At 31.5% G+C, this 25,790-nt stretch overlaps 3 protein-coding genes across 3 annotated transcripts; all 3 read right to left on the bottom strand.

Moving 5' to 3' along the window:
* Positions 1-696: 696 nt before the first annotated feature.
* On the bottom strand, positions 697-1,742 carry LOC141692751 (peroxiredoxin-2-like). Its single transcript, XM_074497684.1, has 3 exons — positions 1,479-1,742; positions 1,188-1,267; positions 697-1,060 (listed from the first exon to the last, which is right to left on the bottom strand). Exons 1-3 carry the CDS (start codon positions 1,631-1,633, stop codon positions 807-809), a joined length of 489 nt encoding a protein of 162 aa, XP_074353785.1. The 5' UTR covers positions 1,634-1,742; the 3' UTR covers positions 697-806.
* Positions 1,743-13,362: 11,620 nt separating this feature from the next.
* LOC141691454 (replication protein A 70 kDa DNA-binding subunit D-like) lies at positions 13,363-14,681 on the bottom strand. Its single transcript, XM_074496193.1, has 7 exons — positions 14,678-14,681; positions 14,429-14,571; positions 14,059-14,338; positions 13,873-13,972; positions 13,660-13,781; positions 13,488-13,569; positions 13,363-13,402 (listed from the first exon to the last, which is right to left on the bottom strand). Exons 1-7 carry the CDS (start codon positions 14,679-14,681, stop codon positions 13,363-13,365), a joined length of 771 nt encoding a protein of 256 aa, XP_074352294.1.
* A 7,633-nt stretch (positions 14,682-22,314) lies between these two features.
* Positions 22,315-25,559, bottom strand: LOC141691453 (uncharacterized). The gene is made up of 12 exons (XM_074496192.1): positions 25,311-25,559; positions 24,608-24,685; positions 24,136-24,370; positions 23,947-24,043; positions 23,716-23,840; positions 23,528-23,609; positions 23,323-23,449; positions 23,070-23,224; positions 22,851-22,971; positions 22,552-22,758; positions 22,400-22,468; positions 22,315-22,323 (listed from the first exon to the last, which is right to left on the bottom strand). The coding sequence occupies exons 1-12, from the start codon at positions 25,557-25,559 to the stop codon at positions 22,315-22,317; spliced, it is 1,554 nt and encodes a 517-aa protein (XP_074352293.1).
* Positions 25,560-25,790: the final 231 nt, after the last annotated feature.

Raw genomic sequence — 25,790 nt, 5'->3', positions numbered from 1 at the left:
AATTCGGTTTTTAAAATGCCAATCCGTAACCGAACCAAACCGTTATTAAACCGTAAAATTCGGTTTGGTCGGTTTGGATTGGGCGCTTTCGGTCGATTTGGCTAATTTATGCTCAACCCTACTTGTGACAATTTAGTTTTATTTGATTTCTTTGCAGTTCATCGTGTCCTGGATTACAGATCTGCAAAATTTCATGATTTTGATTCACTGATAAAGATTTTTATGGTAATGTATTTGTGATCGATTGCTCAAAATAATAGTTGAAAGATTACATCAATCACTTAAAAAATCGTTTGATTGCCTATTCAAGAAGGAAGGATTGAACAACGATATAATTATGTGTTTGTTCAATTCCGATCATATGTGTAGATATCGTATGACTTTTCATTATTATATTATTTTTCTTTTTCAAAAAAAAACTCTACATTAAACTGCTTCGAAGTTAATAATTATCTATTTATAAGAAAATTTGTATTGAAGAAAATATTTTATAAAATTTAACATAAGTATTAAACAGATTTTATACAATTTTTATTTAAAAGGCGTTACATTTTATAATAATACTTCTTTTCAAATTCTTATAAGCTTTTGGGCTCAGCCCCCAGCTACCCCAACCCAACAAAAGAAAAGGCTGTCATCGACGGACCATATAGCCATGGTCAAAACACAAAAGAAGGCCCAAAAGACTTCACCCACTATCATGAAATAAAATGCCCATAAACCATTAACAATTTTCGAAATATAAAGTCAAAACATTATAGAAAATTGTACTGATTTTTAAGTAGAAATCAACAAGAACTTATGACTTAGAGAGCCTTGAGGAGATCCTCTGCGCTAGAAACTGAGAATTCTCCCCCATTTTCCAGATTTATAGTCTTGACTTTGAGATCATCAACTACCGCAGCAAACCTGCGAGAACGAACGCCCATGCCTTTCTCAGAAAGGTCGAGATCGAGGCCTAGAGCACGAATGTATTTGGCAGATCCATCAGCTAGGAACTTGACAAACTTGGTTTCTGGATAAGTCTTTGCAAATGCCTTCATCACATAAGGATCATTAACTACAAGAAAGAACATGTTTATTAAATAACCAACTCATCTAAAATTCAAACGAATCTTATATTCTTTCACATTTTCAAATGTTATTGTCCTTCTGTATATTAAGAGCTTTATTTATAGAAATCATACCAGCTATCAAGATGATCTCACTAACACCCTTAGCCTTGAAGTCCTCAGCTTTCTCAATAAATCCAGGCACATGCTTAACACTGTCACAAATATCCGCAACAATTCAAACCCAAATTAAATCCAAATAAATATAAATGTACACATGTATATGTACACGTATTTACATTACATACATGATTTCGGAACAAAGTATATATCGTAAATACACAATTAGCTTCAAATCGTAAATAAATTATTGATCACCACAAATACGTATACATGAACACGAAAATATATGACATAAAAACGTACCTGCAAACAGGAGTGAAGCAACCGGGGATACCAAAGAGAACAACCTTCTTTCCAGCGGCAAGAGAGTGAATGGAGACCTCCGCAAGCTGATCATATTCATCATGATGCAACAGTTTTCCATCGGGAATCGAGTCACCAACAGCAATCGGTGCCATTCTTTTTCAGTTTTATCAGACTGTATGTTATGGAAATAGAACCTTTCGGATGTATAAAATATGATTGATTTGGCTAATGCTCTTTGTCTCTCACAATATTTACGCTGGACAGTTGTAACTGATAGGCCTTACTGAGGTTAGTTGCTATGTTTTCTTAATTTTTTTAGAGACCGTTCAACAATACCTAAATTTAGAATGTACGTAATGAATACAAAAATTAGGTGAGTATATTTTTATTTTTTGCAGATACTATTTTTTGAGAAAATTTTGTAGTTCAATTTACATCATACATCTACCCGAATCAATTAGGTAGGTAGAAATTATATATTGGCAAGACACTTTAAACTTAGAAACTTGGAGTCACATATATTATTAAGGAAGCAAAGTTTTTTTTTGACAGTGAGGAAGCAGAGTCTTAGATAGATAAATTAATTACATTATTTTTATCGTTTACGCGGTATTATTCCAATTCCCATACCTTTCATTACCATTCTCGAATACGTTTACCGAAATGCCCTCCAAAATGCCCTCGTAATTTATTTTATGATGTGACTAATTCCAGAATTTTATAAAAATGCCTTATTCATGATATAAATGTGAGAGGATATAAATTAGAATCAGGAGAAAGGTTCCCCAGCCCGGTGAATTAGGGGTCACACTAAGCATACAGGTCTAACTATTAGAACTGCTCTAATTAAGTTTCATATGTGGATCATTCTTTATTATTTCTCAGTTCATTTCAGCAAGCAATGCCCCTACAGAGTGTGTCGTTTGTCACCGCGTTTCTCAGCAGTAACAAGAACATTGTTTTCCAGCTAAGCAACAGCTGATTTACTGTAATTCTCCATCAGAAACTAAACTTGCAAGACATTGAATAGATTTTATTGACATCAAATTAGTTTCTAGAGCTATCCTAGTACCCTGTATAATATGAGTTTTCCAGGTGCTTTATTTTTTTAAGATATAATAATGCCACGACAAAAGAGAAAACTAAGAATAACGAGCACTCTGTCCGCAATGGATACACAATTTTTTTTTACTAATTTTTATATACAAATTCCTGACAGCTTAGTATAGACAATCAATGCATCATCAATAAAATCTGGACATTAAGTAAAGAGGCTCTCAGAGCAACCCCAGTGGTGGGGTAGTTCTGAGCAAAAAACCGAAAAAAACCGAAACCGAAACCATTAAAAACCGATAAAACTGAACCGCTTAAATCCAAACCGAAACCGAAAAATTATAAATCGAAACCGAAACCGATTTGCGGTTTCAGTTATACGTTAAAACTGAACCGGAAAAACTCGAAACCGATCTGAATTATTAAAATAAATAAATATATTTTTATAATATATATTTCTAGAAATTAATACATATAATATATGTATTAATTTAATTTGGTGAGGGGCAGGCAATGGATCGGATGGATATGTGAATGTTAAGGGTGTGTTTGGTATTGCTGTTGCAGACATCAACAACAGTTTTTCGCTGAAAAACAGTTAAAAAACTGTTTGGTAAAATTTAAAAACTGCTTTTCGGAAAAGTGCTTTTAGCCTAAAAGCTGCTATTAGAGAAAACAAGCGCCCCCATACTTTTAGAAAAAAACTGCTTTTAAGCTGTTGCGGGAAGCAGATGTTGATTTCACCATCAAACCTTACCGAAAGCATTGTTATTTTTAATTTTTTGCATCAAAACATATACTTATCAAAAAAATTACCAAACAGTTATCTGATTTTTACAACAGCACTTTTTTCAGCAGCACTTTTTCTAACAGCAATCCCAAACAGAGCCTAAATGTGTTAACCGGTTCACCAAGTGAAATGTGATGATATGAACCCGTGTTTATGCTGCTATTGGCCTAATCTATTTATAATTGCCTCAAGCTTACTGTACAATTTGATTGAACTCAATTAATCTGAATGTATTAGAACATGAGTCTTAGTAGTATAAACTAATATAATACAGGCATGAATACTAATCTGTATATATTACTCTAAATGATGATATATTATTTTTGAATGTACTGCTGCTACTTTAACTATCATACAGAATATGACTTGTGTATCATATTCTAACTCTAACAGGTTTTTACAAAATTATGGATATAAAGACCTAATATGTATTCTGCTCATCTATGCTGTGTCATTTTCTGCAGTAAAATTTCTGATTCAGCCTATATATTTTCTTATTTGGCAAAAAATGTACCTTGTATTTGTTTACTTAAAAATTATAGTAATCATATTTGTGTTGTTAATTTTGTGTGATGCGGTTTTAAAACTGAAACCGATCTGATTAAAACCGAACTGAAATTTTTAAAACCAAAACTGAACCGATGATTTCGGTTGCGGTTTCCGTTTTTAAAACCGAAACTGAACCGAAACTTGGGGGTCACTTTCCCTCCACCCAACTGACAAAATTTGCCACATCATCCCCAAGTGGGTTTGTGGAAAAAATGACCCCCATCCCTCCAATGCAAAATCCATTTTCCAGATTTTGTAGGCCTCTAATATTATTATTATTATATATTTAATAAAATAATTATATAATTTGGATTTAAATTTATTTTATTAATATTAAAATTGTAAAAATTAAATTAAAGTAATTAAAAATTTTAAAAATATTATTAAATAAAAAAACATGTCCCAATAATTAAATGCATCATATTATTAAAAATCATGAAATAAAAAAGAGCATACAAGAAAATATTAAATTTTAAACGATATAATAAAAAAGTTAACGATTCTCGTGGAACTGCGAGATATGCTCAACCAAGTCATTTTGTAGCTGACGATGTGCCCATTTATCACGCATCTGCATGCTATTTTGAATATATGTTTCATACGTCATAGAAGGTTCTTCACCTAAGTTTGGTTGTGATAAGCCATTTGTTGCATCATCATAAATCGGTAATGGACCAAATCGAGTGGCATATGTGTCCCTTTCATCTTCGACAATCATATTATGTATTATAATGCATGCCCTCATAATTCTCCCAAGATCTGCTTTGTCCCAAAAGCGTGCTGAACCACGTACAATTGCAAAACGGGACTGTAACACACCAAACGCTCGTTCAATATCTTTTCTTTGGCTTTCTTGATTTTTTGAAAATAATTTTCTTTTCACACCTTGTGTACGTGGTATTGTTTTAACGAATGTTGCCCATTCTGGATATATTCCATCTGTTAAGTAATATCCCATATTATAATTGCTTCCGTTAATAGTATAATTAACCTTTGGAGCACGACCTTGTAGCACATCATTAAATACTGGTGACCGATCTAAAACATTTATGTCATTATTTGATCCAGCAACTCCAAAAAATGCATGCCATATCCATAGATCAGATGAAGCAACCGCTTCCAGTATAATTGTTGCAACTCCTTTATGACCACTCATGAACATTCCTTTCCATGCTTTTGGACAATTTTTCTATTGCCAGTGGATGCAATCAATACTGCCCATCATATCAGGAAAGCCACGAGCATCACCCATCTGTAATAGACGTTGCATGTCATTTGAGTTCGGCTTTCGTAAGTATTCACCCTCAAATATCGTAATTACATTGGATACAAATTTCTTCAAACATTCAACCGCAGTACTCTCTCCAATACGAACATAATCATCAACAGCGTCAGCAGATACACCGTACGCCAACATACACATTGCCCAGTGCATTTTTGTAAAGGTGATAAACCTTTTCTTCCCACAGCATCAATCCTCTGTTGAAAGTATGGATCAATCATCATTTAGATCAATAACATTTTCGTGACCAAAGGCCGGGACTTGCGTTTCGGGAGAATTTTGAAAATTGATAGGTGTTTGTTGAGTTTCAAATTATGAATTTGAAAACGGAGGAAATGGAAACTGATATGGAGAATTTTGAGGATATGAAAATGGATATGGAGAATTTTGAGAATGTGGCAACTAGTATTGAGAATTCGGATTTTGAGAATTAAAGGTTAAATTTTGTGGGTTTGGAAAATAAGGATTTGGATATGGATATGGAAATTGAGGATTTGAATTTTGAGGATTTGAATTTTGATTTGAAGATGGGGTATTATTTGGATTCATCTTTTGCTAATAATTTTTTAAGAAGTAAGGATTGTGAATAATAGGGGTTTGAGAATTGATATTTATAAGAGAAAAAATGTTACCGTTTATTTATAAACGTTACAATAATAACGTTAACATTACTTTTTAACAGTAAAGGAAATATGCAAAAGCTATTAGCAGGAGAGAGAAATTAATAAAAAAAACAAAAAGCAGATGAAATGGACGGGTCTGGGGTGGTGGGACGGGACCTCTTTTCTATCTTACCTCCAATGCACTGAGTCTCTCTTTTTTTGTTTCTGAGACACATTGCGAGTCCCAATGCAGCAAGTGGGACTGCATTGGATGTGCTCTTAGATTGCGGCAAGTTAAGGAAAGTCGAGAACAAAGTGGCCAACAGATGCGAAAATGAGCATGCGCTTCTCCTAGTAATTTATTGATTACATCTCCAACCAGGTGACTTTTCGAGCAAGTCCAATCCTGGCTATAGTCATTACTATAATTTGGCACCAAAAAATATTTTTAATGCTAAAATAGCGTTTGAACTCCAATGCTAGTTCTATTATACAACCAAAAAATTTCATATTTTGCTAACATTTTTTCCAACGCATTCACTTTATTTAAAAGTGGACCTCCTTACACTCCATTATTAATTATTTGATAATGTGACAAAGATGATTATAACCATCTTTGGTCCTATACTAGGGACCTTTACCCGCGCGCTACGCGTGCTAGCAAAAAATTTAATTTTATTATTTTTTACGGTTAACACCAAATAAATAATTATTACCATTTCTTTTTATAATTTGAATATTTTATTTTTCGCCGGAAATCATGGTGTTGAGTTTAGATAAAAGTATCTCAAATATTATTGCCACGAATAGTTGCGATATGATGTTAGTTAATTTTTTTTGTTGCTAATATATAAGAGAAAAATAAAATTTTCAAATTAGACAATAACATGAATTACTTAATGTGGTTTAATTTTATGAAAAAAAATGTATAGATACCAAATTGTGGCCAAATTGAAATACAATTGACACATCTCCTATTCTTTTATCACGCACCAAAAAGTTTTAGTTTTTATTTTTACTACAGCTACAGAGTAACTATCACTTGAATAAAAAACGGAGGTATTATTGTTATTCACCGGGTTAATTTTGTTACTTCCTCCTCTATATGCACCCTTACATCATTGATTTTTTTTCCACATATGGTATTACATATGATACTTATGTGTTTATCTTTAATTTTGTTGAACATTAGTGATGAGTGATTAAGTAATTGTTCGAATCTGATTTCATTCATGCATGCATGTTCTTCATATCATAAAATCAAATAACTATTAAGTAAACATATAATGATTTAACATTTATAGATGAAATGAATTATATTTAAAAATTGGGGATTGAGTTTGAGTTGATAGAATATTTTATATCAAATGTTACAATCATGCATTTGAGCAATCCATACTGTAGCGACTGGAAATTCCGCGATGTGATTAAGGGAATAAAGTTATAATTCAGTATTGTAATTATAAATTATGTGCAAAATGAATTTTGTTGGTTAATTGTCTTTATTGTATACTAGTAACTGAGAACGTAAAATGACCTTTACAGTTTGATGAGTCAGCTACGCATGCTAGCAAAAAAGTTTTTTTTATTAATTTTTACGATTCGCACCAAATAAATATTTTTACCATTTGAAGAGTTTATTTTTCACTGAAATATAATGGTGTCGAGTTTAGGTAAAAGTCTGTCAAATAATATTACCATGAATAGTTTAGACAATATCAAAATTAAGTAATGTGATTTAATTTAATGAAAAAATAGATATACAAACAATACAACACTCACATTCATTCTTAGATGACATCACATATTCTGCATCTTAAAAAGTATGTATAGCGGCAAGTTATTAAAGATTTTCTAAACTTATGTACTGTATTGATATAAAGCATAATCATAGAATTTTTTGATTTTAATTAAAATACGTTAATAAAGCATTTATATTTCTATTCAATTTATAAGGAAAAGTAAAATATGAATTTAACATTTAAAATTAGGTTTTTAGGATGGACAAAATAGTTGAATAATACACAAACATATTCCAAAAATAAAAAAAACAAATCAGCATAACTCAATTACGACTCATTTACTCTCAATTTGAAACAGACAAAACTCACTTAAAATTCACAATTCACACACTCTCTCTTTCAATTTGAAGCTGATTCAAGTAATTTATGCTTAGAGCTTGAAGTGTAGCATTCAGTACAATAACTAATCCATACCATTTCATCGGGGGTACTCATTCTGAAAGAAGTAAGTTGTTCAATTATCTTTTACGTATTCTTATTGTTAGAATAAAAATTTGATGTTCGATTGATCGTTGAATGTAAATTGATGCGGAAATGGATCTAAAAGAAGTTCTGAATAAGTTTTGTTTGTACAAATATGGGTGATTTTTACAGAAAGGGGGAATTGGTATGTATTAGAATGTAGCTCTGTACTTTGTTAAAGTTCAATTGCTCATTATGTGATAATTGTAATTGTTATATATTAGAGTATCTGTTTTGCTTACTTTGTTCAAATTATGCAGTTTCTGGCATTGCCATTTTATGTAAACTATGGGAGTCACCTCCCTGGTGAGGTTAAGTTGTTAGGACCCTTGAATATTGTTTGGCGGGAAAATATCCGAGAAACTCTAAGAGTATCAAAAATCTGCCTGATATGATGAATTTCTACTTAATGAAGCCCTACCATATGGTTCTACTGGAATATGAAGGAGGAGCACAGTTCAAATTTCAAGTATATAATCCGTATGCGGTGGAAATAAAATATACAGAAGTGGTATGGGATTCTAAATTGACCTGGACTGATACCGAGCTAGAAAGACTGAGTACCACTTTTTGCTACAACTAATTTCTGCACTGTTCAGCACATACTTATTGAAGGCAAACATTTGTTGGGCACATCATTCACAGAGGTAACAAATAGACGTCCATATTTCAAAATTTATTTTAAAACATTGTCATTTTTTTAATGTGTTGTCTCTAATTATTTTGTTCCTTCTAGGTTATCAATTCAAATACTTGCGACAAATTGGGGTTATGTGAAAAGTCTCCAGTCATTACATTTTATTTTGAGGTTCAAGAATGGCCTATACATGTAAAATGGGTTACTGACGCAGTCCTTTTTACTAATGAGTGGAATTGGTTCATTCGAGATACACAAATTAAAATTGGTGATACCATTGCTCTCTACCATACTGATGAAGTACTGAAGTTTAAAATATGTGTTTTTGATGAATTTGTCATTCCAAAAGATGGAACTTATGGAGGTATCTTGTCATTAACAGCTTCTATTTAAAAACCCGAGATTTTGAAAATGTTTCCCATGTTGTATTTTAACAGGTGAGGCAGATGATGTTCAGCATTATATCAAGTTTTTCAAGGTTATTACAGATCATACGTTACAGTTCGGGGAACTGGTATGTTTGTACTTTGTTCTTGATTTATAAGGAGTCAATCACTAAAATGAGTTCTTGCAGTAATTGATAATCTTACTATGCAGGAAGTACCACATGTGTTTTACTGTCATCATGGTACAAAACTTGCCAATAACTTAAAGATTTTTCTCGGTGGTGGGATGAGTGCAAAATTTAAATTATGTTTTGCGGAGAAGAAGATTTATGGGATGAATCAGTTTTTACGGAAGTATGTTGTACGTGAGGGTTATATTATGTTTTTTAAATATTGCGGTAATTCAGACTTCCAGATTTCTGTTTATGATACGGTATGCGTGAATCACCTTCGTCATTGTTGTGGAACATACCGCTTTGAAGATTTCATGTTTCCCTCATATTCTGAAGAAGTAATTGAGATTGATGATAGTTTCGATGTAAAATCATAAGCACTTACTATTTTCTCTGTATGATACCAAAAACATAAGAATGGTTTATGCGTTTGTGTCATAGTAATTTTCGTCATAAAAGTCTTTTTGTGTTTCATATTTGAAACTGTTTACATTTGGTCATAAATTTTTACATTTGTGAGTATTTTGATGATAAATTGGGAATTGTATGTTGGTTGTCAAAGACTCACTCACAGAGAACTGTTTATGATGAGAGTTATGGAGACTTGCGGTTACCAAAGTTGTAGGTAACTGACTTGCAGTTATTTAACTGCACATTATAGAACATGCAGTTATCAAAGTTTGATGCTTATATAAGGGAAATGTACATGACCTCACACATACAATCACATTAACACAAACACCATCTCTTACACCTTCTCTTATATAGCGTGAAAAATGACTTCACACAGTGCAAAGAGGAAACGATGGTCAGGGATAAAAAATGTGGCAATGGAGGAGTTGAACCAATTGGCTGTCACTTGCGCAGATTTCAACACTGATCTAGAAGATGCAAATGTTTTCTTCTCAGAGTTGTATGCATCCATGGAAAGAAGGCAATCTGATTTGTTTGCTTGTTCGGTTGGCCTCCAGGAACAGTTAAAGTAATCTTTATATGTCTGTTTATTTTCATATCTTACCAATTTCTGGACGTTTGCTTCATAATTTTATCTCTCTCCTTTACAGCAATATAGAAGATATTTTGCAGAATGGATCAAGGAAAACACGTGGAGAATCATCCCAAAACAGCGACGAAATTCCACCATCTTATATGGGAAATCCACTCAGATTCCTAGGTGATACGTCCACCTCCCTACGTGGTCATGAGACAACCTTGAAACTAAACGCTGCAAAGATGATGAATGGCTTTCAAAAGTTTGGCGATGGGTGGAAGGAGCATCTTGCTAATTTGAATGGCCAGGCTGGTCAGTTGATTGAAGCAATTGGTAGAATTTGCATATTAGTGGATGATTATGGTCGTAATATATGATTCATATTTCAGTTTATTATTAGAAGAATGTTAGTATGTTAATGTTTAATCAACGTTACTATAAATTAGTGACAATATTATTCTGCAGAAAGTGTTTGTAAGATTATAGGATCAAAGTGAACATTGTTGTTATCTATATTCAAATTGCATCATTGTCTTCCAATCTACATGGAAAAGAGTATCATTTATTTTGTATGCTATTCCCATTTGTAATAGCAACATCTAAAATTATATTCACATGTCATAAGTAAACATTGATTTCGGAAATGACATATAACAAATGATTAGATGAGTAAAACATTCATATGAGTCTACATTAAAATTTATTCCAATTCATAAGAGAAAGTTTGGCTGAAGACTAAAATCTCAAAACAATCATCTTTAAGATGACAAAAACTCAAATGTAATGCAAAATATCAGACATTCCAGAACACAATCTGGCTAAATCTTATTATGAATAAATTGATTGCAAATGTGTAGGGAAGACTTCACGACAAAAGTAGTTTATTTAGACAGCTCCACCAAGTATGCTGTAGACACAATAGTATACAACATGTTCATTAGAGTTTATACAATTTAATCATGTTTATATCTCTCCCAGTACTAAAAATTTACATTACCCAAAAAGTGTTTATACCTTTGCCTCAACACCTCAACATCCGGATGATTAATATTGAAATAAATCTGTGAACATGATGAACTTCTTATCTGCAGTGAACCTATTAAAAGAAATTTACCAATAAGAGTTAGTTTTTACCATGAAAAATAATTATAGTTTCTAGTAAAGATATGTAGATTGACAGTAAATGGAACCATTATGGATTAGTGGCCTCATTTTTGTCAAGATCACTATTGGAGGATACACAACATTTACTTCTTGCGTCGTTGCTACATCATCAGTAAATTGATCCCAAGCACAAATCTGAACCACGTTGCTGATATGGAAACAAAGATAGACAATCATATTGGCATTGTAAAACACTGATCGAAACTACATTTATTGGGAAAACATGGTCTTACCTGCCATCAAATAACTCAAAAAGAAGAAACTTTTTCTCACCAAATCATGTATAAACTTGCTTTACTGGTTCAATGTTTTGAGCCATGCCAACAATATCTATGCAATGTCATCTAATTAGAATTTGCAAAGGATCATTTTAAATAAAAACAATTATGTGATAAGATACAGAAATACCTACAGCATGTACAGGGACCTCATGTTCAGAAAGTGACATTGCAAGTTCAGAAATCTCAGGAATAGTCTTAAGCTCAAACTTGTATCTTGGAATGGTATTTATTTCAAAAGGAACAGGATGGACAATGGTATCATGTGCGAAAATAATAATCTTATCAGAAGATACATGTCTCAAAAGTCCTGCAGGCTCCATTACTATAAAGCTGTGAATATCATATGTGTTTCCTTCAAGTATGATATTGCTAACATCATGCCAAATCACACGATTCACAAATGTAAAGACATGACAATCCTGCATAATATTGGCTCATTAAAAAACTCTTCTATATAAACATTGATCATATACTACTACTTTATAAACTGAACGACATTACCTCAGAATCAAACAAAATTAGATTAACACCTCGGAATTGCTGACTGCCAGAAAATGAAGGCCACATCCGAGTAATACGTACACAAACCCTCCAATCAGTCCTAGTGCTATCAACTGATGTAAGATTATTTTCCATGTCGACCATGACAAAGATGAACAACAACCAAATGATTAGTAAAAGGCTACACAATTTAAACACTCATAAAACATATGTTAAACATATATGTAAAAGGATTAGTATGTCAATCATGGATTTAGGTACATGATTGATGTTAATCCAGCTGGCGTAATCTTTATATATGAGTTTGTTAGGATTTGGATTCTGCATAAGTAATCCAATATTCTGAAAAATAATTATAATAACTTCACATGGTATAACAATGTCTACGACCTTCAATTTAGAATAAATCATCTAGTACAATATTTTCGGTAGTGATTTCTTCCTAAACATCTATTGCAATAATTAAAAGCTTAACAGGAACGAAAATTAAGACAAAATATGACTAACATTTTGCTTTTAATTCTACTTGGACTTTTTAATTCGTCAATTTGATGTTACCATTTTTTAAAGTTAAAATACCAAAAGTGGAAGGCAATCAGACATGATTAAGTCTGTTTTGTTATGCATCTCGTGTCTCATTATTTTCTTTCAATAATATCTAAAACCATTTACTACGTTTATATAGTTAAACGTTGAGAAAATATTAAGCATCAAATGTTACAATCAGGGATTTGAGCAATCCATTTAAATAGTTAAACGCAGAACAAACATGTTGTGTTGGATAATCATGCGAATAATGAAGAGCCGGTTTATTTGAGTATAGAAGATGCAGTACAAAATGCTGAAAATGAACATGATGATAATAAGGCTAGTGAACTCCAACAATAAGCAGAAATCAACAAGGGCATACATTCAATCTATCTACATATCCAACATAAAGTTTTAAACATAAACAATGACTTGTCTCTAAAACTTATTAAGATATTCTTAACGAAAATTCTGATTGAAATAAAAAGTTTTCTTTCATGCGACATCCGTGCAATGCATTCTCTTTCCAAATATCAAAAACTACCTTCGACTCTCTCCTCTGGAAAATGAAATAATAAAAAATATGTTACAATATTTAATTTCATATATTTAGTCACTTGTGTTCAATCTTATGGGATATTACTTCTGTAACAAATGCTATATTTACCTTATTTAATTCATCAATCACTATCAGCACCATCATATCCCATGCCCTCAAGCCTGTAACACACACAAATGTATTAAGAGATTTATACCCAAAAACAGTTAACGTACAAAATTTTCAAAACAATATTTTTACACATACCAATGCCTAAAGTTAAAAACCTCGTGTACTCCGGGGTTAATGTAGAATTCGGAGGCCGGAGTATTAGTGATAATAGCGACGCCTTAAGATCCAAAAATAACATGTTACAAATGTACAATGTGCTTGTCTAAGTAAATAATATAATAAACTATCTTAACTCCATAAATTTAACCTTTGTACATGATAACTTTGGCACTTGACAGAACAATAATGACCGGTGCCTCTTCACCATCTTCATACAGTGAAGTCATACTTTCAGTCAATGCACCCCATATATCCACTTTGAAAGAAACACTTGTAACAAAACACATAGAAATGAACAAAATTTAAATTTAAGTAGATACATTAGTTCAATAAATTTCTACACCTGTAACTTAATTCTTACTCTGGTCCTTGAGTAACATTGAATCGTATAAGAGGCAGAGCTCCAAAATTTGTCTCAATGTTCACCCTTGGCTGAAGATCAGCAACAACTCCTATGATATCTGATAAAGAACAATGTCATATACTTAAAACAAATGCACTTTTTACATTGTTGTGTTAGTATAAAGCATATGAAATTTATTGATACCTATGGCAAATGTCCTATCGAGAGCATAAGATTCAAGATTTATAGCCAACTGAGGTAAACTGACAAATTCAAAATTGTGCCTCTCAATGAAAATCCGGTCTAAGTCGTTTGGATACATAGTTTGGACTGTGGTTAAAGGCGTGAAAACAATTTTTAGCGCAGAACGAACAAGCCTCAAGATACGAGATGCGTGGGTAGTAATGAAATTTGTTATTTCATACATCTGACCCTTAACAATAGTGTTGTCAAGAGAGTTCCATATATCAGCTCTCACAAAAGCCTGCATATGATCATTCTTACAAACATGAAAATGTATACTCGCAACTATAAACGTGACAACGTAAAACAATCTGTTTTAAACATCACTTACCCGAGGGTCCAAAAGAATCAAATTACATCCAACAAAGACTCCTTCTCTATTATTAGTATGCCACAATCTTGTGACTCGAACTCTTATCCTCAAGTTTCGGCTGTAAATGTCCAGTGAAGAAAGCGAATGAACTATAACTGGAGCTGAAAGAATTGAATTTTAAAATATATATTAAAAGAGAACATAGTAGTAAACTCCAGAATTCATAAATGTTCACCATGTAATACAAATTGTATGCAGAATACTAACCCATGATGCTTGCAAGATGTGGTATGCAACGTTTCTTCTGTAGCTCTGAGTTATAATACAGGAACAACTATGACAATATCGTAATTAAAACAAAATTCTATGTAAAAGATTTAGATGCATATCTACAACTTTAATTTAGAGATATGATCAGATTACATGTTTTATGCCGCCAAAGTTGTTATAGGTGATATGTCAGGCTATTAATATGGAATGAAGTTAGTTACTCTGAAATATGTAAAGTCAATCGTGGAGTGAGAATATGATACTTCTTGATATTTTGATTGTACCAAAATATGTATATTTTAATTGTTAATTTTCTTTAGATGATTTCATAAATCAAATTATTAGTTGTTGCACAGAATCGTGAACATAATGATTGACGATTATTGAATATAATTGTCCTATTATTGAAAAAAGGAATTAAGTGTAAAGTAGACCTAAAATCTTCCATAATTAATTAGTATCAAGTACACATATAATATATTTTTCAACCTTAGAAGTTCATAATAGGAGGCTTAATCAATTCATTTTGTAGATTTGATCAAAAGCATAATGATACATTGATTTATAACTTGGTAACTACTTATGCAAATCTGTCAAGAATATTATTTTACCAACAAAACGATTGACGTAGATAGTAGAAATTTATTATTACAATATAACATATCATATTCATATACCCATACAGTGAACACGTAAGTGAGCCGATTACTATTTTAATTTATTAACAATTTCAGATTATGCATGTCTATTAAAGTCAATGGTTATTTGTAATTTGTATTGTGATGATATTATAGTGTGAAATACAAATGTCAAAACTTCATAAGAAAAAATATTTTACATATTAATTAGCTCGAATAAGCAGTAATGTCTGTAATCCGTAGTAAGAGCATATTAAATCTTAAAATATCCACAGTTGACAGTTTAATATGTACCAAAATTTCATAACAATATTTTATTTCAAAACATTTTGTTGATCAATAATTAATTGAAATATCTACATTTGTCTTAGACGTATATTATTATTTTTAATCCAATTACAATTAAAAAAAACAAATTGCAAAAATATATATAATCCGGCTCCAAATAAAGAAAACGATACCAATTGTATATTGGAAACTATTACAAATTTAGCATGGGAAGATGAGTGAACATATATAACAAAAGGACACATAATAATCTATTAAAGTCGAAGGACCTTAATAATGTGTATAGTGAGAATATTATGCCGTAAAATACAAAATTTAAAACTTAATAAAAGAATATTAAGAAATTAAAAATCTCGAATAAATAGTAATATTTATAATCCGTAATAAGGACATATTTAGTGAAATAAACTTTTTGTAACAAAAATACGAATTGTCAACTTCTATGTTAAGATTGCAACATATTGTTTAACAAAGAATCGTAGTTTTTTTTGTTATTCTTATATGGGCATAATATTGCGATGATATTATGGCGTAGAAAATAAAAGTTAAAACTTATTCTGCATATTAATTAGCTCGAAGTAATCAGTAGTAAGAGCATATAAATTCTCAAAAAAACTGCAAAATATAGTTTACATCGAATCACAAGGGAGGAAAATTTAAGAGTTTGTCGCTTAAATGCGCTTTAACTTCGTTCACGTGGTTTGCCGGCTATTGCGTGAGCCCATAATGTTTATCCAGTGCGCACCCGAAGAGTAGCGGCTGCGGGATACCTACGATAAAAAAATATGTACAAAAATTTGATAACAATATTTTAGTTCAAAATAATTTGTTGATCATTAATTAATTGAAATATCTATGTTTGTTTTAGACGTCTATTATTATTTTTAATCAAATTACACTTACAAAACATCTTATTGCAAAAGATATATAATCCAACAAAGAATTAAAAAAATATCAATTTTATTATTAGCATGGGAAGATGAGTGAACATGTATAACAAAATGACACATAATACTATATTACGAATTCTGATTATTTGAACTGTGTATTTTGAAGATATAATGGCGTAAAATATAAAACTTAAAACTTAATAATAATATTGAGAAATTAAAATTCTCGAATAAATAGTTTTGTTTATAAACCGTAATAAGGACAAATTCAGTTAAATAAACTTATTGGGAAAAATAATTCACGAATTATTAACTTTTATGATAAGATTGCAGCATATTGTTCTAAAAATAATAAATATCTTTTGTTAGTAGATAAATGATATTTACTTGCTCTTTTAAATGTTATTTTTAAACTTTTAACATATTCATAATTATGTAACTAAATTATGTAATCTTACTTAATATTCATAATTATGTAATAACTTATAATTCTTTTATTATATCTTCCCAACTAATTAAACACAAATCATAATTACACATAGAGATGCGTGCTAGTTGACTTTTTAGTGGTTCAATAGTTTTTGGTATTTTGATCAAAATAAACCCTTGCATGCAAAACCCCATTCAAAGTGAATACTACAACTAAACCGCAATCCAACTCTGCATGGAGCATCGGCTGATAACTTTTCCATCGGATCATTCAACGGTTGTCATGGAGGTATGTTTCTACTCTATCCTTCAATTAGGAACCTGATGATTGAATATCAATATCCAATAGATGTTTACTGTCTTCGATTTGTTCAATATTGCTCATGTTAATATACAAATATGTATAGTGAATAGCCTACATTTATGATTCTATGAAAATAGTTTTTAAGATTAGTTTAGGATTGATAATGTAATCTCGTGATAACATTGTGTATCGATTAATATTGGGTATTTTTTCATATAGTATTGTCATATTGTATGTTGACTTATATGGTGAAAAATCAATCCAATTCTTTTAACTATGTCATTGGTAGTCTTAATCTATTTTGGGTAGCAGTGTATGTTGTGATTTTGGTTATATTGGTTTACTACTGGGATAGTCATTATAGATATTCAACTCTGCTATATTGATTTTTAATAGTATCTGCCATGATTGTATTAAGAGATGTTTAGCATTGCGGCTGGACTTTGCATCTGACCTGATTCACAGTATCAAGAGCTACTTCAATATTCTGTAATCCATTAACGAAATGATCACGCTTGGATTAGAAGCCAAAAATACAATAACATTACAATTGTTGCATCGCACAGGTTTCGCTAATTTGCCAATTAGACGTAATAATTTGTTGTTACTAATTATACTTATGTATATTATTCCATCTCAGCAGCAAAACTGTGAGCCTGTTAACATTCCAGCATTCATCATTCAGGTCGATGCCACATTGCAACCTCTCATGGATGAATTGGTAAATAACTTACTCAATTGTCCCAATACATGTACTGACTATCATAATTGAATAAATGAATAAGTATTTGCTTATGTCTTCAGAAATTACCACTCTCCATTGTTTCTACATATGGTGAAAATCTTCTTGGTAATGGATTAATAATGCTACCAAATGGCCAACATCTACAATTCTCTTATGAGAAAAACAGGGAAAGCTTAAATGGAGTTGGGGAACTCAACAATTTGTTCAAAAAAGGCATTGGTTGTAAACTTCTTCTCTGCTATAAAGGTGAAGGAAATTTCCGGGGTCACATTTTTGATAAGACGGGATGTGAAATAGAGTATATCATACCAGAAAACCCGAATTTCTACGTGGCCAAGCGAGGTAAAAGTCTAATCTGCTCTTCACTATATGGCTGAACATTGCATTATTTTAAGTCATGATTGTAATTATACTTTTTACAAACATGATCAGACAATGTTGCTGGAGCTGGATGGAAGATTTTAGTTGAAGCTAATGAAAATACAATCTATGATGGCTTAGTTGTAAGTTATTTTCTTATAAACTTTTAAAATGCTTTAATCGGGCAAAACTTTCTATTTACATACTTGAAATACATAGGATAACTATGTTTTAACTTTTGATGCAGGATATTCCATATTCTTTCATGGCACGCTTTAGCAAGCATATTCCCGATGTTGTTCTCTACTGTTTTCCTTTGGATACAGTGTTTACATGTTATTTTTTCAAATATGACAAAAGGTTCTTTGGTCTCTATAAAATTCCAATATATATTCAACTCAACCTGGGAGATTTTATTGTGTTCACCAACTGGGAAGCTGGTCGGTTTGATGCTGTCATTTTTGACAAATATGGAGTGCAAAGGATGTATGCATATCAGACCCCAAAGCCTGGTGAGAACTCTAATAATAGAAACTCTGTTATACAGTATGGTCATATTAATTGACGATCATTGCTGAACTTACATAAACTATTTTTGGTTTATACTGAACTGATTGTTTACCTCCATTTAAATACACACATTTAAAGATACAAATGTTCTTTTTCTTAATGCAGAGAACATCCAGGGAAATTAGTTCGGGAATAATGGAATGGAGATGAATTCGAGTGAAAACATTTCATGACCATGGTTGCGTGTCTGCCGATATTCCAGTGTCTTTAACTTATGCTTTCAACAAAGAAATATAATATTGATACAGTCGCCAATTATTTTGGCATGGATTTCACTTTAGGATGGATCATTGCAATCATGGCATTTGCCATGTTTGGTATTACTGAATTGTTATAATTTTTTATAATTATCGACTGAAGATAACATTGTGTTTATGTATGAATTCCTTGGTTGATTCCATTAAGGTACTTACCTAATCATAGTATCAACTCATGGCCTATGAATTGCACATATGTACTTGCGGTTTAATGAAAGTGGATATAATAACCCATATGTAGATTTAAAAACTATGTGAGTTACACTTTTATTATAACTAATATCTCATAATACTCATAAAAACTATAGTTTCACAATGATGATTTCAATGACCACAAATTTGGAGACTCGGGGATTTCGTAAGTTATTTCCTTTTACAAACTGACCACATCTAACAACTTTAAGGTTATCTTCCTATGGCATAATTGATTCTGGCCAAAATATGCCCAATTATGTATTCTGCCTAATTTGTAATTGTGGTTTTGACATCACAAAATCTATAATTATATAATTGTTATCTATATCATATCTTTATTTATTGTAACAAAATATTGTATGCCACAATCTATCTTGGACTACATACCAAATTAACTTCATTTACATGTTCAAAACACATATATTACAACACATTCTTCATCTTAGTTTGATCAACAACAAAAAATAATATTCATTCAACATAAAGTCTAGAAATTACAAAACTTAAACTACCAAATATTTCAATTTCGTACTAAATTCAATAAAACTGCAAAACATCAATCACAAACATCACCAAGCAAAATCTTGAACAAAAGTAACTGCACTTTGTAATGACCACAACCTGAATTCCATATGTGTGACATGGTTAAACGTTGATTATAAAATTTACCTTCTTCACGGTACTTCTCTTTCACAGTTAACTCACAAAGTGAATACCAAAGCTGTTCACCAAAAGGATTACCTTCAATTCTGTTTATCGGGTCTTTATTTCTTGCATTTGGACAAAATTTATAAAGAGGAAGCAAATTGTCTACATCCGATATGTACCAGTACATATCCTCAAGCAAATGAACAATGTCTACTAACTTCGATTTAAGATCAACCATTCCAACGATATGAGACATTTCTTCAACAACCTGATCTTTTTCATATGGTCTGTACACGGCTCTAAAAAAGACCAAACTAAAATAAGATGGAAAATAATTACCGGAGAGAAAAGAGAGAGTTTGAAGATTATGATCCACATTATTGCGCATGAAAAGCATTCGAACCGAGTTATAAAACAATGTTTGCTCAACTTCAAGAGAAATGGCAAAACGAATAAAGCCATGAAATTGGTCACGCCTAACTTCTAGATAATGATTATGGTACTGGTATAGAGCATCCCAATTGAGCTTCTGCAACATCTCTTTAACTTGGATTCAGCTTGCTTTGGTGAAATAGGCCATCAACAACTTTCCAAATATGTGAAATCTATCAAGATCGTGTATTATGAATGCAAACAATATAGCTATAATATCAGTATCAATGCTGAAAATGTTAAAATTTGCCATGATGTAGTGAAGATAGTGATTTGGTAATGAAACAGAATTACAATGATAACTGATTATGATAAGGTCTAAATGCAACAGTTATATATGTAAAGGCGGGCAAACTTGGAGTTCTCCAACTCTGTATAAATATAAAGTGGTTTATGTATTCCAATTAACTGCATTGAATGTAAAGAAAAACTTTTCACTTTCTACTCTACTTTAAAGAGTTATAACTTCAGAAATGCGTAATGATTAAATGACAGTAAGTTGGATTATTGGAAAAGGGATTGGAAAATACTAATACATCATTATGACTTGTAATAATAGAAACAGTTGCCAAAATATTTTTGCCTTGTGGGAATAAACATAATCATGACTTTATTTGAATAACGTGTCAGTAACAAAATACACCATTGTAGGTAATCGAAAAAAATAGGAATGGAGAATCCATGTAACATCAAATCAAATATATTTTCACATTCACATATTTACTAAGTACAATAATTATTTACATTGATATATAAAACCCATTTGTACATTATTTTTACATTTTTACATAAGGATTCAGTACTTATATATAATTAACAGGAACAAACACAAACAATTGAACATGCTTAGAAATTTACAACAACACCATCTTGAACTGGTTCAGGGTTATCAATTTCAACATCTTGAAACCGGGCTTGTGGAGGGCCAATACCTAAATCCATATTAAGAAATTCTTGAATGTTATCAACAGGTCGGTCCAATGTCTGCAAATCATGGAGATTTTGTCTACCAATAGATGCCACGCGTCTTGCAACAGAGTTCCTTTGTGGATGTGCCAAATTAATTTCATAACGAATGTTATGATCATTAAGACGTGAAAGGATAAATCTGAAAGTGTTCCTAGTATATGGTGTTAATCCGTCCTCTCTGTAGTACTTGCATTTATGGTAAGCCTGGATATTATCAGTCTCAATGATAACACGTTCATACTGGTCTTGATATGCTCTACGCATTCCTATCAAAACAGCCCATAAAGCACTATTCAGATTAGTTAGGTCTGGAATGGTGCCATATGTTAATCTAAGAAGAAATCCATTTGAATCTCTCACAACAACGCCAATGCTATTTCTATTTTGGCCTTCAGGAGCATTCTGAACAAACTCACTGTGAACATTTATCTTGATCCAACCTTGAGCAGGGAATTCCCATACACGTTCAACATGTTCCATGATTACTTGTTTTGTGTTTTTGGTATTCTTACTAAAATGTTTAAAGACCAACGTTTTGTGACTGTTGGGGAATGGATGTTGAGTTTTATTTATAAAACGGTTTTTTTTCCTTAATAACTAACTTCAAACAGTTATAACTATATAAGATTAACTACCTGTAACATATATAACTAAAAGCAGGAATCGAAAATTTGGTGTTCCTCTTAACATTGCATTAAACATTAAAAATGTGATTATCCAAAATTATCAATTAAACGACAAACAAAACCAAAGAGCAATCTTCATAGATTATAATATAAAAACAAACTTGAAACAACCGAAAATAATGTTTAGAGTTCACTGTGATAAAGAAATATCATAAATAAAAGCTTAGGAAATTGGATTGCAAGATCAAATGTCGCATCCATGCCACAAAACAGATGCACTTCATCACTTCTCCTGTAATATTAGAGCATTTTAATGTAAGATACGCATACGTTAAGAGATTAAATCAAAAACTATTATTACTATTTACCATTTTTATCTTCTTACTGACAGATTTGCAAGATCCAGGGGTTTTTGAACTCTCGGCCTGATCAAATAACTATAATGCAAACGTTTAGTCAATAATATTTAATTATATTCCAAAATATGCAATAACAATAATTTATGAAAAAATTCTCATACCTCTGACAAATCAAGGGTAGGGAAATCAACATGATTAGATGATTCAGAAATTGACATGGCATACATGTTTGAATCATACATGTCTTGGGCCTTGATGATAAAATTTTCAGAAACATCTTTGGCTGCATGAACTTCAACAACAACAATAATTTCTTTCCCGTCCATGACATGCAGAAATGCAGGAAACACTTTAGTAGCTACCTCTTCCTGTTTTGATAATTAAGTCATCAACATAATTGGTCTGTATTGCAAACAATTTATAATATGGAAACAAATTTTAAAAATATAATTGATTGAACCTTTGTTTGCTTCAAATAAATATGTGAAGCGGAGCATCCTATGAGCCGTTTCACAACACGATCCATGAGAAGAATGCTCCATGAGAACGATTGATCCACAACAACAGCCTTTACACTGAATCTGTGAGTGAAAAAAATTATTAAATAATTCAACATATCCTAATCCAAAGAAATTATACCAACCGAATGTTAAATATATTATTTCCTATGTGTCAATACCTTTTTTCAGCAACTGGAAAAGTGCGATTACATTTACCGCATTTAAATCTATTCCCAACTTCAACAACTTCTAAATGACATTTGCTACATGAATATGAAAACCAAGGATGTCCTTCCTCCAACTTAGCAATTGTCAAACCACAATACAATTTCTTCTGCAAATGATAATTTTGAGGATAATGTTATAAATGAAAATTATATTGCATATAAATCTAAGATAATGCTCTAAAACTTTTGTCAAAAAAGAATTAACCTCAACACTGCCAGCAACATTGTCAACTAATGTTTTCAGATTTATAAACTCATAAGGAGAGGCCAATGTTAACACATAGCTATTATCCGCATCATCCCTCGATGGCTTATAGCCTTCAAGTTCAAGCCTACACATTATATAATATACATATCATATGCAATCTTGACAAAATATGGAAAAGGAGTAAATGTTTATAAGATTGTACCTATTTCTCATCTCAAGTACACACTCATCATCAAGATTGAAGTACACTTTCGAGGATGCCAAGCTGCTGATTTGAAGCGTATCTAAAGTTTTAAATCAATATGTATCTTACATAAAATGTAATTTAATATAACCGTGTATAACCTTACTGACAAATTAGTATATAGCATAAAATACTAAAGATCAAACCGTTGTATGTTCCTAGCTTTACGCTTGTCAAGATTACAATAACATTTTCCTCATGGTTATATTCCTCATATTGATCACTGACAACTTTCGCCATATCTCCCCATATACCAACCATGTGCTTGTTGCTACAATGTAATCAAGTAAACATTTAATTATTTATTGATCAAGGTCCCAAAATTGATAATGATGTAAACATTAATAAAAAATTGTATGTTGAATTAAAAGAATAACCTTGCATCACAAATCTTGAATCGAACAATATCCCTATCTCCAAACTTAGTGGGGATTTTGCTTACTTTAATAAAGTCTTCAACAACTCCAATTATATCTACAATATATAAACACCTGGATTGCAGTTAGAACTTTTATAACAATTGTTAATACGAATAATAATAAGCCAAATAGGAAAGACGAAGTAACCTATAACAAATTCTGGATTCTCTTTAGGACCATATTTTCTGGCTTCATCCATCAAATCACCCAAATCCATAAATTCAAATTTGTATTTTGGAATCATAACATAATCGGTGCATGGTTGGAAAGTGGTAGCATTTGTAAATCTTATAGATGTGTCTGTAGAAACAGGCTTTAAATTCCCAGAAGCATCCCTAACCATAAACGTGTCAATAATATAAACAGCTCCTTCAACAATATTCTTCCCAATAAGTTTTCAAGTATCAGCAAAAGCAAATGCATGAATATAAGTATTCTGCACATAGTATAAAGTGGAAAAGTATAATCATAAATATCCATTCTAAAAATGTAAACATAATCAATATAGAACGAAATCAATAGATTAGGTAGTTACATCATCATCAAGAAGAATGAGATTTCAGCCTTCCGTTATTCCTGATTCAGAAGACACAGTAGGCCACATTCTTGTAACTCTTGCCTTGATCTTCCAATCTGACCTAGACTTGTCAAGACTTAAAATGTGTTCAAATATGAGGGCTTCCATCTTTGCAAGATTCTATGAAAACAATTTGTAATTTATATTAAACATGATGATCTATTATTAGAATTTAAAAGCCAAAACTCCTGAGAGAGCTTACATGTTCTATTCTTAATCGAGGTACTGAACTTAGAATATCACACAGACGTGGTGGTCTTTTTGTAGTCCATTACCCTACATTAACGGGAATGATAATTGATGACATGTTGTTGAATGAAGTGCACGATAAACATATATTGCAGACTTGATCTTTCCCTTTTAATACGTGACATAAGGCCTGTAAAGGGATAATCCAATCAGCCTTTAACTGAATCATAAACATATCCTTTGATTGGATAAATTATAATTTGATACGGTGAGGATCAATGTGATTGGCTCATCATCATGTTAGTTAGATGGATTAGTGGGAACTAATTATACAGTTTTGTTATATACATGCCATTCTTTTTTATTATTTTTAAATACAATAAATTGTTTTTCCAAAGGAAATGACATAAAATTATAATAATAAAATCAAATTCAACTGTTAAACAAATCACATACCACGAAATAAGGATTTCAAGTACAAAATACTCATGGTCAACAATTACAATGATTTAGTTAAATCAAATATTATCATAATTTAGAAAAATTCTTCAAATACAACATTTGATGTTATATTTGTGCTTTTCCCATTATTGTCATCAATAAGAATATGTAGTCCTTCTGGAGACGTAACACGGGATATTGCAATGTATAACTGATCATGAGAGAATACGGGCCGAGGAAGATATAATCCAACTGTGTCCAATGATTGACCTTGGCTCTTGTTCACAGTCATGGCAAAACATATTTGGAGAGGAAATTGTGTTCTTTTAAATTCAAATGGCCAATTTGTGTCTGTTGGGACCATATCGATTCTTGGAATTAGATGTTTCGTACCAACTTGAGATCCACAGAGAATTTGACATTCTATACTGTTTTTTTGCGGCCAGTAACTATCATCCTTGTACCATTGCATAGACCCATAATCTGATTTAAATTCCTCATCAACATAACAACAGCTCCAACCTTTAGTTTCAACTCATGTTTAGGCATACATGACATATATATGGAGTTCAAATACTCAACTGGAAATGACAAA

This window comes from Apium graveolens, chromosome 10 (assembly GCF_009905375.1).
Source record: "Apium graveolens cultivar Ventura chromosome 10, ASM990537v1, whole genome shotgun sequence".
Taxonomy (NCBI): domain Eukaryota; kingdom Viridiplantae; phylum Streptophyta; class Magnoliopsida; order Apiales; family Apiaceae; genus Apium; species Apium graveolens.
This window is presented reverse-complemented; position numbering and strand designations above follow the sequence as displayed.